Raw genomic sequence first — 18,497 nt, 5'->3', positions numbered from 1 at the left:
CAACACTTGCCAGGAGGTCGCATTTATGTCTCACGAACGTCTGGCGAGTGTTGCACGAACGGAATGTCAGTCTCATTTTTGTCTCAAATCAGTCACAATTTAGTTTCATATATCGCCAAACCCTCGCAAAGTTGTCTCACATTGCTCGCACTTTCTGACTCGCGGAGACTAAATTGAGAAGGGTTTGCGACGCGTTTGAGACACATGCGACCACTCTGAGACTATTTTGAGACTAGATTTGTCGCACACTTTTTTTGAACATGTTCAAAATTCATGCGACAGGACTGCGCGGCTCTGCGACTCATGCGAGGAAATTGAGACCTCCGCGAACGTTTGGAGACAGTTTAGAGACTCCCTCGCGACTGCAGTCTCCAACATGTCGCAAACAGTCGCAGCCGAGTGAGATAGGGGCTTTAACACCTTCTCAATATTCCATAATAGCCCAAAATAATCTGACCTCACAAGTAGCTCTAACTTTGTCACGGGAAAAATGATAATTGAATGACATTGAACCCCTTTGTAAGTGTGAGGCGGATACATGTAATACCTGGTCCATGATACCCACCTTAGTGAGAACATCAAATGTGTCTGGTTGTAGAAAAGTGATTTTCTTCCTATGCAAACTGTTTAGTCAATTGAATTATATATTTAGATATATTTGGAGTATGGTTTCTTATTTTAGACCGTAGGCGTCTTTGCCTTGTATGAGTCTGATGAAGCCATGTGTGAAATGTGTCAAAATAAATTAAATTTAAAATATTTGTGTGTGCGTGTGTGTGTGTGTGAGTGCTACCATATGTGTAAAAAACACACACAAACACAATACATAATCTGATTCCTGCTGTGGGTACTCGGCTGTTGAAGGAGGACTACAAGAATAAAAAAATCCACATTCAGACAAGTGAGCACTAAAGTAAGCCGTTGCACATTTCTTGATGGTGGGGTTTATGTATGTCTGATGCTCCCATTGTACCATGCTACATATTGTGTAGGGTGGTTCTAGTGCTGTAAACAGAGAGGCTACAGACGTACCTCAGACCAAATAGCACATCAAGGGGCTTAAGCTGCTGCATTAGTGAGGTCTTAAGTAACTTTTCAATACAGCAAAGACAGGGAGAGAGACACCGAGGGAGACTATATGCCCTCTACTGGCGGCTAAAAGCAAAGAGTTAAGACAGTTTAATTGAGATTGTGTGCCTTCTTGACATAATGTGTTTAATATTACTCATTTACTAATTTATCTCTCACACATATAGTATTACATGGAAGGGTATCCACTGTACGTAAATAAGTATTCCGTCTCGTGTGTATGCGTCCATCCCCTTTTGCTTAATTTTCTGACATGTTGCAAGTTAAAACTGTATTGACAGGGGTGATGTCAAGTGTAAATGTGCTATGGGTTAAGCAGCTAAAATTGCTGTTGAGGTGAATTGTAGTAAACCTCTGATTTTGATTGGAACATGGAATTATTAGGATTATTTGATTTATTTGCTTATTGCTGATATTTTGCAAATGAGAACAAATGCATAATAAAAGTAATGCACCGTTAAAGTGAGATGTACAGTTTGAGCCCGGCTTATAATTGCTTTTTCAAAGACTGGCCTTGGAAGTAATTAGAGGTCAGAGTAAAAACACTAACCATTCAGATAATCAGCCTGCCATTAACTGCGTAGGGGCTGTGTTCGTTATCAGCTTGACCCTACTTTCGTAAATACACTCTCTCTGCCTGATTTGGAGACTTTTCTCTTCAGAAAAAAAGTGATAGTTCATTGATTAGAGCAAAAGTCACCATGTTACAGTCCCAGCCTTTACAATGGACCTGGAAGTTATTGACTCGACAGAATGGATGGCGTCAAACAGTACTTTTGAGCAGGAATGGTGTTTTAGAAACCCATGTCGAGTAGAGTAAAATATAGTTTAGTTAGTCCCTTTTTTCACAAAAAAATTATAATTTCATTGCTTGACCTTTCATGGTGGCCATTGACAAACTTGTGATTAAGTGTGCATTTCATTATGGAGAAAAACTAATCTTTATTGATCATTTTAAAAAGGGGGAGAGAAAAGCTGACAGGTGCATTCTTGTGGATATAATCACAATCATCGGGCTCCCAAACCACCATTCCACCTCAGCGAACTCGTTTTTTTTTCACATTTATACATTCTGAATAAGCTCTACCGAATAGGTCCGACTTACACGGATGAGTACATGTCAATGTTGAATTTGGTTTTGGATTGGAAACTCAAACAGCCTTAGGGAAGACATGGATTACATATAAATACTTTCAAAAAGTGTTCCAGGCCTTGTTGATCAATATCCTGCATAGATTTTGAATCACAAGGTGATAGGGAAAGACATTTAATTTGTTTCGGACACATTTGATTTGTTGCCAGTCCATATGGTCAATGTTCATTTGCCCAACAGGTATGGGGTGCAAACAACTGTGAATAATATGTGCCTGCTTCCACACATGCCGGTGCCTTGACAGCTTTGGAGAAAAACAATATGTTGCTTTCAGTAGGAAGTCATGCAGATTTATTTATGGTTAATTTAATTTATTTACAGTATTTCCGCTTCTAAACAATTGAAGCTGCATCCATGGATCATTCTTTCATACGGCGGGAAGACAACATCCTATTTAATTGTGTTATTTTCCCATTAAAACCTGAGGAAAACATCAAAGGAAGAATGATTTAATTAAACAATGTGGAGAGCCTGTGTACAGCCGTCTTGCATTTTTGCAAATTACTCTTTGCTGAGAAAAAGAGACTTATCAGGTCCATACAGACGTCGCTGCACACCTCAAAAGAAGTTCTGTTGACACAAGGAAAGGGAAAATACATGTCTCCCCCAGACAGAATTATCCACTTCACAGGTATTTTTTCAGTTAACAGTTTCCAGGTTTGGAAAATGAATACCTTTTCTTCTTGTGCCAGTAGAGTTTACAATTCTTTGTTGTGGGCTCTGTGAAGTGTCGACTGAACGAGGAATAGACGGGCATTAAGTGTTGAATACAGAATATCATTGTGATTTTCTTCCTTGTGGCATTTCAGTTCTTGATAACTGTTTTTGACGGGAAAGTGTTTCTAGGACGGCTGTTTCTTAATGATTATTCCCCTCTTGCCACTTGGGTTTGGGAGCTTTCAGTCTGTTTTGTCACTACTTGGAGAGGCTAAAATGGAGAATATAGCCCCGGCAAAATCCGAAGAAGTGCTCTCAGCGCGTTTTAATAGTGAAAATTAATAATATTTCCGATGCAAATGGAAAGAAGCACCAGCTGGGGCATGTTAACCACTTAACATGGTAATGGTCCCACCTTGCTCTTTAAAGACCTATATGAATCAAAGAGGAAATTAAGTGAAGAGGAAGGGGAACCAGTCGCATTCCCGCAGTCTCTGAGCACAGAAACACATTGTTGAGATTTATTTTTTAGCAGTGCAGATATTTTGTCTCGAGGTCTCTATGGTGTAGCACACATAGTGTTCTTTTTTTTCAACATCATTCAACATCTGTTGTCGTAGGTGAGGTATGATGTCTGATTATATTTCCATTATGAATTATGAATAGAAATTACTGGGGTCACATGCTGGCAGATTAGAAAATTAGTTTATGCTCCTTGTCAAAGAGATGGATAGTTAACACCCAGCCTTCCTTAACTCTGACTTTAATACGTTGACTCCACCGAGAGAGCCACTGTAAATAGATGTGTGGGTGAGGAGTGGAAGAAAATACGATGAAAGAATTGCTACAGTACAAACCGCTGTAGGAAACCATCAGCAGACGTCCAACAGAAAATATCTCTTTCCCTAATGCCTCATTGTATGGAAAGCTGCACGGACAACTTGCAGAGGAAGTTGCCGGATCAAAAGCCTGCAGTAATAATAAAAGGAGAATACCTGAAACAGTCCTCTCGAGATAAGAGACTGTAAAAAATAAAAAGCGGGAAGAAAGTGTATAAGGGAGTGAGTAACAAGAGGTAGAGACAGGCAGATAGACTGGAGGCAAAGACTGGAAGAGGAGGGGGGGAAGAAAATAATTTTATTGTCTGTCTAGGGGTGACACTTCTAGCCAATTCAATATCATACCAATATTTTGTTACGGTGCTCCTTCACCTCCTGCTCGACATTTCTGGGTTGGAACGTGCCAATTACAGCTCACCATGGTCATGTCTTACATACATTCAGACATTAAGTTATTTCCACAAAATTATTATATTCAAGAGATCTTGTTCCATTATTCTTGTCCTGAGCAAAGGTGAGGGAAAAGGATGGAAGAGCAAGGCTAGTGTATTGTGGTTTTAGAGCTGTCACTTTTCAGAATCACTTTTAATAACACGGATGCACTAAATTATACTTCAGTCAGTGGCTGTGGCGCTTTTGTTGGCTAATGCTATCTTTTCGAGGACAGGACAACTAAATGGAAGCATCTGGATATTTATCATTTATTCTAATAATTATTTTTTTATGGCTTGAGTCAATCATGGACAGCCTTTGGTAGCGGATGATGATGAAGCAGTTTCTTGCAATAAGAAGCAATAAAGCCATCAAATCATGTTGACATAAGGTTTAAAGCCTCCGGAAAGCTGGTTTAAACTATAAAAAATTCTATACATGATATCAACGTTTGGTGTCTCAATGAGCTTTTACAAAAATGTGATTGCAAATAAATATTCATAAATATAATAAGACACTGTCTAAAACTGTGTGGGCATGGACGTATCAAATAGTCCCCAACACAGTCATTGCCTTCAAAGAATGTTCTGGCAGATAACTGCATTGATTAATTCCAAATAATTATTGTGCAATAAGATGCAGAGCATAGCCCTTCTGATCTAACCCAGATTTCTGTAAAGTTGTTCAAACTTAAATGACAATATTTTTCATATGTATTGATATACAGTATATGCCTAACTTTTTCAGATGATTAATATCATACAACGTACTCCCCAAATGACATAGTTAGAAGGATTGTGTGTAATTGGGTTTATAGGTTTTTTTTACGCTGGAACAATGGTTAATCAAAACAAGAATTTTACTACTACTTCTGTTGCCATACTAATGCTACCACTTCTACTGCTAACAATAATTATTATTTGCTTAGCCTCCCTTATTTCCCCTCGATTTCCCCTCCTGATTTTATCTTGGACCCTGGCTGTTTATTGCAGATAGTGTCAGTTGGTGGTGTGTGCTCGTGCGTTTGTGTGTGCGTTTGTGTGTGTGTATGTGAAAGTCATCAATCAGCATTAACCATCAGCTCTGAGCTATTGACTGATGATTCACCACGGCAGAATCTCCTCTGACTCTAAAATGAAATGCAGCGGCTGCAAGGAGAGGCATAGACACTGAGTTGATTGGCACCTCATTGAGTCTGGCGGGGGAGCCTTTGATTGCACTCGCTGTCAATATCATGTAATTGTTTTTCTTAGATACATAGTGCCCTCTGTATTTTTGCAGAAGGGTATACTATTCCATTTGTCTGGGTGGCATTGTGCAGCTTCTTTGTGGATTTTCTCTTATTTGTATTTTTTGTTTTTTGCAAAACTTCAGTTTGATCCATTATTAGTAGAGTAGATATTTAGTAGAGACATTTGTGGCACCTAGTGACAATTTGAAGGCTACTACGGCCCTCCTGTTGATGCTGTTTGCATTAATAGCGTTTGTAAACAAGCATCACCCAATATAACATCAGTGCTTTAAGATTCATAACCCATACAAGACAGCTAGATAAGCTGCATATGGCTGTAAATATGTCCTTCGCAGCTACCCTAGGGTGTGTTGGAGTACCCAGTTATGCCTTCAAGCTTTAATTGGGCCCCTTTCAATTATCACATTGAATGTGTTACTGGAATTCATATTCTGAGAACCCTTCTGTCTTGACAAGGGTGAACTCAGCGTGTGTTCTCTGAAGTCAGGCCCGAAAAAACAAGTTTAAATGTCTTCTTAAATGGCAACCAGAACTGCCAGAGGAACTGTTAGGGGCTGAGAGTGCAACCGTGCTCTCCAGCCCCAAGGTCGTTGGAGAAGACACAGTTTAATTGAAATGGAAGCTGTCTACCTGATAGTTTGAAATAATTAGCAATATCACAGAGAGGAGAGGAAGAGTCTGGGATGATGGAAAATAAAGAGGACATCAGCCCCAGATAAAAAATGGCAGAGTGGCGGCAAGTCATCAATTCCAGCGAATTGAATGTCACCGTGATTGACTGGACCTGACTCTGGATGTCACACACGGAACTCAAACAAGTAATGCAAACAAGACCTACTCTACTGAAACTTTGCCAGAGGCTCAGATACGGGAGCAATTTTTTTCCCTTTTTCTTTCTTAGATTAGGCAAGTATTTTGTTGGAACTAAGATTTCGACCCAACGGCTTCTAAATGTTCATGGGAAAACCAAGCCTTCTGTCTCTGGCAAATAAACTATCAAGGATGTATGCATGCATGGCTCCCAAAATCATCTACCCCGTACTCCTAGCGTTTTTTTCCTCCCACCCGTAAAAACAAGCTCTGCCCCCCATCAGCCCCGAAAGACTTCAGAAGTCACTTCTGCCGGGCCCAACATTTCCACACCAGTTAATAAAAAGGAATTGAATTGTATGAATGTTGCCGTCTTTGCTCATAGTGGATACGAAATTATCATAGAGATAGGTATTGTTGCCTTCACACACTGAATTACATAGAGAGCAAGCCAGTTTCTCCCTCTGTCACATATTCACACACACACACACACACACACACACACACACACACACACACACACACACACACACACACACACACACACACACACACACACACACACACACACACACACACACACACACACACACACACACACACACACACACACACACACACACACACACACACACACACACACACACACACACACACACACACACACACACACACACACACACACACAAATAGCTTGAAATAAACTGCTGGTAAAATGTTCCTCTACTGATGCCACTGTTTGGTGTCTGTGGTGATGAGCCAGGACGCCCTGGGAATTTTTTCCCAAACACCCAGACAAGTTAGTTTTCTTTTTCTTTGCACATTTCTTTTCTATAAATGCCATCCCCAGGCTCTGCTAAAACATGTCAACATTAGCGTCTATACTAGATGCCTGGCAGAAGCAATGTGACATACCCTTGCCTCTTTCGGGGTGTTAGCCATGTTGGAGGATGGTTGACGTAACAACTGACACATAGAGGTTGGCACCATGAGACAAACAGTGTATACAAGGGTCCTCCTCAGGGCCTGACACGCACACAAAATCAAAGACGCAAGGGTGTTAATATCTGATAGTTAGCGCTCAAGGCTAATACAGCATAAGAGACAAGGAGGTCAATGGGTTGCCGGCAGTCTCTGGAGCAAAGTAGCTGCGTGGCTATTTTAACCATGTCTTCCTCCCTGGTCTGTTGTAGCCACTGGAGCTTTCTCTTCATCATCACAGACAGAACACAATCAGCGAACCCACTTTCTGTTTTTGCCCTTTTATTTCATTATCTTTTTTTTTTTCATTGAGACCTTTTAAAATCTAATATAGAGCTCTGTTGGACAATAGTTTCATATCAACTCTCAAATAATGAAAGTGAAGTAAGACAAATCTTTATATATATATATATTTTTTTTAAGATATTTTTTTGGCATTTTTATGCTTTATTGATAGTGTAGAGATAGAGTTGAAATGGGGCAGGAATCATCGAACCCGGGTCCGCTGCTGGCTGAGGCCCAAGGGGGGGGGGGGCTACCAACCGAGCTAAGGGCGCCCCCTATATCTATATATTTTTAACACAGTTTAGCAGTTTTGGCCAAATTTCTCACATAGTATGAGCATATTTGCGACTTATTGAGCTGTAACAGATTATTTGTTCTTGTAATTGGTTTGATTACAGTACTACCACCATACCGTCTATCAGCAATTGAATATTTAATTCTTGGGGGGAACTGGGTAGGCCCAAAATACGTTAATCTAATAATTTACTTAGCATCAAATATGTACATCTACATGTTGGTCATTTAAAATAGTTTGAGTTACAGTGTTCAATAATATCATGCATCTGTTATATGTGCTTCAGTTAAAATTGTATTTGTGTAAGGGTAATAGTTATTTTTAGATTGAGGCAGCCTAATGGTTGTTTGATTAAAGTGTTTTTTTTTATTATTAAAGTATTTGAAGTATCTATACATACTGAAACCCTACTGAAAGGGGGTTACTGTTTCAGTGCATTATTTAAGGAGTAAACTGTATGCCCACTATTCGTCTATGTTCTTCCGATCAGCTGTGAGCTTACACATTGCGTCTGCCTGTATCTGTCGCTCTTGCTGCAATGTGAGTATTAGTTGACAATGCCTACACCTAGCACACCCCCGAAATAAAGAGTGCAGTGACAGAAACATTATCACAAGCTGGTGAGTGCCACTGTGATTCAAGTGAGAGCATATCTGTCAGCATGCACGGCACGTGGTGGCAGGAGTAAAAAGGCATATATCTGAACTTTCCACAGGCATGGTGTTTGGGGTGGAGGGTTGTGACAGTCAACATCAAAACTGTACAAGAAAAGCCTGTGATTTATTGAATGTGCCGCTTGTGTCTGCTTTCATGTTTGTCACTGATACATTATGTGACTTTCTTTTCTGCTTCCCAGAGCGTGGCGCTGCGGATGAATTAAACATGTTAAGCAGGAACAGGTCTTTTCTCTGAAAGCCTTACCCTTTTCATGATAACCCCTTTTTAGGCATTCAGTGGACTTATCACATCATATAAATAGGACAGAATTCATTATTCAGGGGAGGTTTCAGTGAAAAATTAATAGTTGTCCCCGGAGGAGGGTATGTGGCGCTCCGGAAAAGGAAAACCTTTAAAGTGCATATACACTAGGGGGATCTGGGCGAGTGTCTGCCCCTCATATTAAAACCTTTACCAATGCATGCACCACACACTGATATTGCAAAAATAAGTTTGCTTAGCGCTAATGACGGTGACTAAATACCGTGGCACAGTCTGCATTCATTGCCTAAGCTGTGCTCAAAATATTTAGAAAATGGAGGAGAGAAAAGGGAACAGAAAGAGAGAGAGAGAGAGAGAGAGAGAGAGAGAGAGAGAGGGGGTAGCATGAGTGTCTGCCTCCTGACATTGACTCCTCATATAGATTACACATTTTTCAGAATTGCCCTAGTGGAGGACAAAGCAGCAGGACTTGAGCTGTTGACATCCGAAGAAGAGAATCCTTTTTTGGTGACTCCCCTGAGTGATTTCATTTAGAGAGACCTCGCCGTGCAGTAAACATACGGCCCTAGAAGAAAAACACAACAAAAAAACTTTCACGGCAGGCCCTCCCTTCTCAGCTCTGTCGTATAAAATATCACAATTTTTTTTGGCATGCCCAGATCACTCATGCACTGAAACGGTGCCGCGGCGGCTGGTGCTGAGTGGTCCTTCAGCCTGCCAGTTATCCCGTTGAAAGATGGGCTTTGCGATGCCTTTGTATCCACTTCCTATCTGCCTTTCCATGGAGGCAATAACAGTAATGTATGGCTAAGGGAAAACAGAGCTAATCATCAATGACTGCAAGATATATAGCATATGCGGAGGCACCTTGTTTATTACCCTCTCTTCTCCTCCCGCTGTATCCATCGGCAATACAGACAGGGCTGCCAGGTCCGAGAGCTTCTTCAATGTTAATTTGATTCATTCTTGTTTTCCATAATAATTGGGGGCAATGGGTCACTGTGATGAATTTGCTTGTTACATGACAGGATGCAGCACAGTGGTGGCTGCCCAACGGTTACGTCTCTCTATGGTCTCTCCTCCATCAAGTCAAGCAGAGGACTCATTTTCATTTTTATTATCTATTCTCTGAAAACATCCAGTTTGTCCTAATGCAACAGGTTAAATTCTTCAAGGGCCTACTTATGCTTTGAATGTGCCTCTAATTTGATTTTAAAAAGGGAAAGCTCAGAGTGTTAAAAGTGACATTTACATTTTTAGATCAAAGTCATTTCCTAACAATCTTGGCTGTTTGGATATTATTCCTGAAGGAACAATCCAATATTCTTGCAAATATCAGACAGCTTTGTCAGGTCCCACTTAATCAGTCTTCTTTCCTTTCTTTCTTAATCCTTCTAAAATATTTTTTTATATACTTTTTTTTTCATTCCCGATCTATATTTCCATTCCCCTAGACCTGGTATTATCTCTACACAATATGGAAATTTTCAGACATTCATCCCTGGGCAATGAATTTTAAGGTGGATTCACATTTCTGTTTCCCCTATCTTATAAATATGCATTCATGTATTGCTTCCTTCTCGGTGACAGTGCACTTACTGTATATCCACAGTATCGTTCCAACAATTGTACATAGGCTCATATAGAAGAGAATTAATGGCTGCCCTTGTGTGGGATTTTAAACTGAGTGCCCTGGTGTGTGTGTGTGTGTGTGTGCGTGTATGCGCGTGTGTGTGTGTCTACATGAGGTGTCTCGTGTTTCTACCCCCCATAGAAACACGGCGCCTCCTCCTCTGTGTTACTGTGGTGATGAGCACTGATTGCAGATTGTTATGGTGTTTGCGCCCCTCATCTCTATGGCCCATGCTGGGTATTTGGCCAGGCCTGATTGTGTTGATGGTAACACCAGCATCTTGTCCTCAGGAGGGAACGCCCAATAGTAGTCCAGACATAATGAAGCAGATGTAATCAAGCAATGGCACACACAAAAAAGTCAAGTGTCAAAGAACATAGCTTTTTTCAGAGCACTTTTCTGTGTGCACTGTTCTACCTTCCCAACTGTGCTTTGTGTTGATGGAAATCACCAAAAATTGGGTCTTGTTGATGTGAGGGATTCTTTTTTATGTCAAGGCGATATGAAAATCGTAGATGTTTTTTTTTCTTCTCTTCGACAACAAAAGTTGACTGGGAGATAAAGGAATATACAATATATTAAGTATAATATACTGTGTGTTGGTGTTGTATATGCTCAATGGAGAAATGGGTGTTTCATTCTACAACATACTTTTAATCAAGGGTAACAAAAAAAGCGAGAAGCGACTGCTTGGAACTGGCTTGTTCAAGAGATTCCTTCTCTCTTTGTGCACTTTGTCCTCTCCCTGTGCTTTGTCATTTGTTTTGGTGTTCTAATCTCAGCCGAGTCAATAATATTCTTTGTTGTCTGAAATTGTGTGTCGGGAACAAAAAGGGCCTCCTCCTTTTGTTGAAAGTACCTGTCTGTGACTTTTCACTCTCCATCAGACTCCCAGATAAAGTAATCATTAGATGTTGTTTTCTGCGTGCAATTACTTTCAGTTACAATGGGTCAAACAGTAGGAAAAGCAAAAGGGGTCGACAGTTGCAAAGGCTAGATGGATTACAGACGAGGCACTGTATAGGTCCCACCAGTGCTGATAAATACGTATGTGGCTCAGAGGCCCACCGTGTTCAGCGGTGTCTCTGTAAATGCATCAAAAGTAATTAGTCTAGAGTATATATGGATAACCTCCCTTCGCTCTTATCTGCAGTCACATTGTTGCCTTTAAAAGAAAGGGAAATGTATTACATCTGAAGCTATTTGTTTTAGAGTTTGAAAGCAGGAGCAATGGCCTTGCCGTTTCTTATATCTCTTTGTATCGCCGCTGAAACGGAATTGTTCTGAAATGTGTGTTTCAATGGAAAAAATCCACTGGGCCATTGTCGATGGTATAATGTGTTACCATTCACTGACATGCAGTTTTTAAACCGTGGAACCACTGATGAGTACAGAGCTGTACAGAGATATTTCTATTGTCTCATTCCACATTCCGTTAAAAAAGGAGAAAAAATAATGAAAAAAAAACTACAGTAGCTGTCTACCCCGGCACATCTCCTTTCAGATCTTAATACATGTCAGCCTCCTACATGGCACCGCTGACCTCTGCGGCACACTTGATCCCTGCTCTGCCTTCCAAAGAGCACGCCAAGGTTTTATTGCTACAATGGAATATTTACTTCCTCCTGCGTGCCCTTGTCAGCGGTGACAATGACAGCTCTTATTGCCTTTGCCAGGGATTATACTGTATCTCCTCCAGATAAAAGTAAAGAAAACCAAATAGCATTGGAGTCTGACGTGCAGAGAAAAGTTAATTTTCAGACCCGCTGCCATAGAGACAGGCTTTTTTTCCTGAAGAAGTCACAGCGCCGCTTGTCTCCGAGCCTACATATTCCTATTGCATTGTTTAAAGTAATGTATTTATGGTTTGTAGATATGCCATATATACTTTTTTTTATATATCTTGAATAGAATATGAATTCATATGTGAGTACACATCATCAAAGCTATCAATCAGCCATAACTGGGCATCCTAAATATGCGCCCCAGGAAAGCAAGAAGGATCGCAAAAATGCATCAAGCATCTAAGTGTGCTGTCTTATGGTTGTAAATCTGTGAAAGTGAGAAATGTGTCTATCCCTCAAATGATGATTGCTAGAGCTATGATGAAAGTAATAGCATCTCTCTTTTCTGTGCAACACCAATGGATTTTAATGGCGCTATTATTATTAATGGCCGCTCATTTGCTTATCCAGATTGTACGTTTGGAGTGATTATAAGGCTGAGTGAAGTGATAAAGTCTTGGTAATTACAAACCCAATTATTTCTACCGAGATTCTATTTGTTTGAAAGACTCTCCCATACTTGTGTTTCAGACTTTTGGTCTCACTTTCAGGCACGTGCACATGCACCCTCTGTGTTTCTCTATCTCTCACTCGTGCTGTCATCTCATCCCCTATTCACAGAGAACACGTAATATGATAGTGATAATATTTTTGCACTTGTGATAACTGAAGTACTTGTATCACTGCAGCTTGATAACAGATGAGTTATCCCTTTTAAACACCTCACACATTCAAATGTATTTTATTTTCTGGCCCCATTTAACAGGCTTAGTTCAAATCAATGGATACCAAAAACTGTATTGGGAGCTGAAAGTTGTCTTTTCTTTGCATAGTTTTGCGCTAGAATATGTGTGAACTATTGCACTTTTGTGAATGTTGTGAAACTAGAAAAAAAAAAGTTTGAGACTTTGCAATGAATGTTAGCTGAAAACAGCTATGCTGCATAGTGATGGCAGTCAATGCATCAACACCTTGGACAATGAAAAGAAAAAGATGGAAAAACCTTCACGTTAGTTGATGAAAGAAAATGTATAGATGTACCAGATTTCGAACAGTGGGTGCCATACAGAAGGTTTGTAGGTGGACCTTGTACAAGCCATTGCAGAGCTTATATGTGACACACCAAACACACATACAGTACGTTAAATATGGCCATGACCATACATGCTTACATGGAGACAGTCTGCTCAAGTCGATAAAGCTTTCATTTGACAATGCATGAGTTTGAGGCATACCATTTCCAGGCTAAACAATTGAAAAGACTGAACCAATTAGCGCAGTAGGATGAGTCAGGGGCCCAGTCTACCTTCCTGATGACTGTTTGAAGAATTTAATGTCCTAGATGCATGCAATTATCCTTTTAATTAGCAATAATGAGTTTGCGCACGCTGAAATAATAAGTTGAATCGTGATATGTGTGCAGACCTTAATGTGGAGCTCATCAAGATTTAACAAGCTCTGTCAGTAAATATCACCAACTGTCATGTTACATTCATCATGCTATTGTACTGAAAAGCCCCCCATCAGCCGGCTATCATGCACCCTAGCTGTGTCTGCGTGTTTCTGTCTGTGAGAACATGTATTTGAATTAGTGGATTTTAAGGCCACTAGTGGGGCCACATTATATATAACAAAGACAACTTCATTGGACTGAGCCTTGCATTGCTTATCATGGTCAAATCAAATCATTACGACATTAGGTTGGTGACAAAATGTGACCAATTATCTTTATATTACTGTGTACGATAACCACGCCATTACTATGCAGCAGCATGAGCCTGGAAATGTGAATTGCTGATTATGTTGTAGCATTACAACACGTAAATAAGCAAAACAAGACACATAAGAAATGTAATGGCATTATTTCCTAGCATCTATATTTTCTACATTTATGAAAAATTACGATGGAGACACTGGTGTGCCATGTAACAAGGTGTTGTTGTATAACATGCAATGACAAATAAAGAATTTTTAAAAATCTTATCTATACAAGGTAGTTTTTTTTGTTAAAGTTAATTTATGGAACTTGCTTTCTGGGATGGTTCACTAACACAGATTAAGATGCTAAGATTTCACATTATTATCCCCGAATCGCCTGAATACCAGCTGATTTGAATATTACAAAATGGTGGTGTAACATATGCATTGTAAAAAATCTAATACAAAAGAGTAGCTTTTTGGAAAGAGGTAGGGCTGCAACTAACGATTATTTTGATAATCGATTAATCTGTCGATTATTTTCTCGATTAATCGATTATTAATCGATTAGTGTTTTGGTCCGTAAAATGTCAGAAAATGGTGAAAAATGTTGATACATTTTCCAAAGCCCATGTTGACGTCCTCAAATGTATTGTTATGTCCAAAACACACAGATATTTCAGTTTACTGTCATAATAGGATTAAAGAAACCAGAAAATATACTTGAGAAGCTGAAATCAGAGAATTTGGAATTTTTTTATCAAAAACTTACTCAAAACGATTAATCGATTATCAAAATAGTTGGCGATTATTTTAATAATCGATTAATAATTGATTCATCGATTAATCGTTGCAGCTCTAGAAAGAGGTTTTATGTATACCTGCTTATAAAGGTTTTTACTCAGCTTTGGAGGTGCACTGGACTGCATTAGATTCAAATATTGTTTGAATGTGTACATTGCAATGATCGTGTCCAACCCCCTATACTATTGCTTAATTGATAGATTTCAAGTACTCACATTATAGAGAAGCATTTGCACGACATTAATCACAGCCTGCGTTTAGTCAAACTGCAAGCTGTGATTAGCCCAGTCTTTTCATTTAGCTCTAAATATTTTTTTTTCGTTTTTAGTAATCCTTTGCATGCCAAACAGCATTTGCAGCAGACCTCTCTCTCTGACACATGTCCAATGTATACACAAGCTGTAATGTTTGACCGCACGAATGGCGAAGGTCAGCTGAAGGTGGATGCAGCAGTGTTCGATCTGTGGCTGGCCAAAGGATGTGTTGATGTTGCAGAACAAGATTGCTGTAGGCTACCACTGGCATTGACCTTGCGTATGACTATAAGATCAACTAGAAAAACCTCGAAACCGCGGCACTGCGGGATGTCAATATCAAAATACACAACAAGACCAAGGATAATAGATTACCTCATGACAGTACAGTCAAATTAGCCCGTATGCTGTTTTGAAACTGGAACATGAACTGAATACCACTTTTTATTTTTTTTGGAGGCAGTAACTGTTGTCAGTTTTATCCTGGGGTTGACGGCAGGTGAACTTGTACGAGGAGTAACTTAACAGGTATCGCAGTTTTGTTTCATAACCACTGCTCTGTGAAAGATGAATTATCTGAAATGGGAACAGTAGGTCTGGTCCCAGTCGTGTTGTTTTATCAAACCCAATTGTTTGCCATTATCCCCACTTGTCTGCCATTCAAATTTCCTTGAATGAAAGTAGAAAAGAATAGTTCTCGCCATCAGGGGATCCGTGGCTTCAGTGATGTGTGATTCCTCCCCCAGAAAGCTCTGCGGGGTACAGTTGTTTCCCCTGAATACAAAAGACAGCGGCATCACAGAGCTGCGGCATACCTCTAGCTGACGAAAGCAAGCCAGAGCTGTCAGCGACATCACTCACGTCCTGTTCCCACCCCTTCCAAACCCTCACCACCGCCTATCCAAAAGCATCCCACTGGAATAGAAAAATAGTGCAGGCCCCTATCTTTTGGAGAGAAAAAAAGTGTGGATGTGTAATATTGCATACAGAATTTTTGGAGGTGCTGAAGGCTGTTGTGACACAAAACTGCTGAGAGTTCCATGTGTGGGGAATTAACTGAGCCAGAAACAACCTATTAATTTGCAAAGTATTACTACATAAAGACATCTTTACCTTTGTTTGCACCGTTTTAAAAGCTGAGGACAAAAAAGGCATTACCAACAGCAGAAAACGCCTCTGAGAGAAATTGAGTCAGGGCATGGCCGAGACTTGGCTCAGCCCTATTGTGCTAGCTCAGAGAATGAGAAGGCAGCATCCATTTTTGTCTTAATGAAGTTAGTGACCCTCTGAAAGGTGACACATTTACCGCCCAGGGGATTTATACACTCCCGCTCCAAGGCTCCAGTTCAATATGGAGAGGACAGATTTGACTCCACGTGGGCACTTCAAATATATCCTCACAATTTATACCAGGCAATTCATTTTCAGACACTGCTTTCATAATTAAAGTTGACGCTGAGCTATTCAATCGGTGGCCGTAAAAGAAACACAAAACAAAAGTGAGTGCATCGGGCCATTGAAGACAATCTAAATAGTTTCGGGAGCCCAGACTAATATCAATAAGGTAGACAAATCAGGATATTCATTTTCATTGTGTCGACTGACGTGAAAACAATAAACAAGGCGGCAAAAGGATTTGTTGATTCCTGTAGAATGGAATTACACAAAGCATGCACAACATGTGTGCGTGAAGGAGATAGTAATTCCTGTGTGCAACGGGTCTAAGGCCGCTTAATGATTTATAGCATTCTTACTTATGCAAATATACTAAATAATTTCTACATGACAGCTTGAAGCAGAAGCTGAAGCCTCGAGGAGCGGTGTGATGTTTGAATGAGGACCTCTCTCTTTCCTTTTGCATGGCCTAGGAAACATAACACTGCAGGCTCCTGGTTGCCTTGGTGCACGCTGTTTTACATTCTAATTATCTGGCTTGACAGCCTTTATTGCTGAGGCTCAATGCTGATGCCTCATCGCAGACTCATTCCACATGTGATGTCAGTACCAAGATAATGAGATAAGATAGTTTGAGTGCTTAGCATTGCCCAGTCGCCTCCTCATTCAGTTTTATTTTTTCTTCTCTTCCCTTCCCTTCCATGCATGCAAAGCGTATATGCTGCCACAATTAGCCATATTATTAGTTGTTCCTGAATAAACTTAATATGCTTACAGGATCCCGGGATAACGGGATTTATTTTTCCTCCAGCTCACTATTTGAGTTTCTTATTTGACCAGATTTATTTTGGATTCTGAAAGATCAAAAGGGGTTTAAGGTGTGCCACATTGACAGCGATTAGAACAAACAATGCTTTGTCAAGATGTTCATTAAATATTTAATATAGCAAAACCGACGCGAGACGCAAACAGCAAGACTTTTTTTTTTTACATCTCTAATTAAGCTACGGGGAATTCCTCGCATATTGTAGGTAAACAGACATCGAGTCGTGGGAATACCAATGGAAATTAAATGCTCTGCCGGTGTTTTTCTCATTACAAGAGATGAAGTGAAACATTTATCACTGACTTTTCGCTAAAAGGCAGACATTTTTGTGGGTCAACCACTGATAAGGCGACAACTTTTCTTCTATTTGCATGATGAGGTTTTTTTCAAAGCACTTTTACAGCACGCCCGCAAACAAAATCATCGCAAATCCAGCTGCACTTTCTTGTATGTTCTGACCCGTTGGATTAACAATGTTGTTTTTCTACTTTCTTTCTTCCTTTACAGCCATCGAGGTGAACCTCCAGAAAGCCTTGGCCGAGGCCTCTGAGACCTGCACCCAGGAGTGTCTCATACTGGGCCACTCCGACAGCTGCTGGATGCCCCCAGCCTTGGCCCAGTTCCAGGGTCCTGGTGGCACTAGCCCCACCTCCACCCCTGCCACCGCCGCCGCCATCACCGCTACAATGGCCTCCTTTGGCTTCCAGCAAAGCTTTGCCCGGGCAGCCAAAGCTAACATGGGCAGCCTGGGGGTCATGGATGGGCGCCATACTCTGGGCCGCTCCGTGCCCAAAAAAGAGGATATGGACAAAGGGATCAACCGGCCGCAGTTCTACAACACCCTGGATAGACACTGCGGTAGCAAGAAGGAGGACCCCATGAAGGTCATCCCCCTGGCCAGCTTCACGTCCCCTGGGCAGCTCACGCCAACTGGCATGGGGGGCAGTGGCTCTTTCTTACATGAGCACCAGTTGTAAAGTAAAAAAAAAAGACTTAAGATCTTAATTGCTAATGTGACTCAATCCATAGGCTTTTTGTCAGTGACTTTATGATCGGTATGTACAGAATGCGTACGTATGTGTATGTACAGTATGCTTAACTGGAATGACTTTGGCCAGCTCCAGCACAATTTGACTAATGAAGACATCTGAGAATGGATTTGATCATGGTGATGTATTTCAGAAAAAAAAATCATATGTGGGATCAATGTGACACTTATTTGTACGGAAATGTAAGTCTCAACATAGCAGGCCCATGTACAGTAAATATAAATAAAAGGTAGTTCTATACCAAAGTAGTTCCATCAAGGAAAAAGAAAAAAATAGTGTTTTGCTTTTAGTTCAGTGGTGTTTGCTTAGTGATACGAAAGGG

The 18,497-nt window shown here is 40.5% G+C and overlaps 1 protein-coding gene across 2 annotated transcripts in view; it reads left to right on the top strand.

Moving 5' to 3' along the window:
- pcdh11 (protocadherin 11) overlaps positions 1-18,103 on the top strand; it is a gene marked incomplete at both ends in the record, with an annotated part of 125,745 nt that extends 107,642 nt beyond the window's left edge. For both annotated transcript variants that reach the window (XM_080035984.1, XM_080035983.1), the window contains one exon: positions 17,634-18,103. In XM_080035984.1, coding sequence (XP_079892110.1) covers positions 17,634-18,103 — 470 coding nt within the window. The remainder of the gene's footprint in view (positions 1-17,633) is intronic.
- Between the last annotated feature and the right edge of the window lie 394 nt (positions 18,104-18,497).

The sequence above is a fragment of the Ammodytes marinus genome (genome assembly GCF_949987685.1).
Source record: "Ammodytes marinus genome assembly, chromosome: 10".
In the NCBI taxonomy this organism is placed as follows: domain Eukaryota; kingdom Metazoa; phylum Chordata; class Actinopteri; order Uranoscopiformes; family Ammodytidae; genus Ammodytes; species Ammodytes marinus.
The sequence above is the reverse complement of the archived record's forward strand: the minus strand, read 5'-3'. Positions and strand labels throughout refer to the sequence as shown.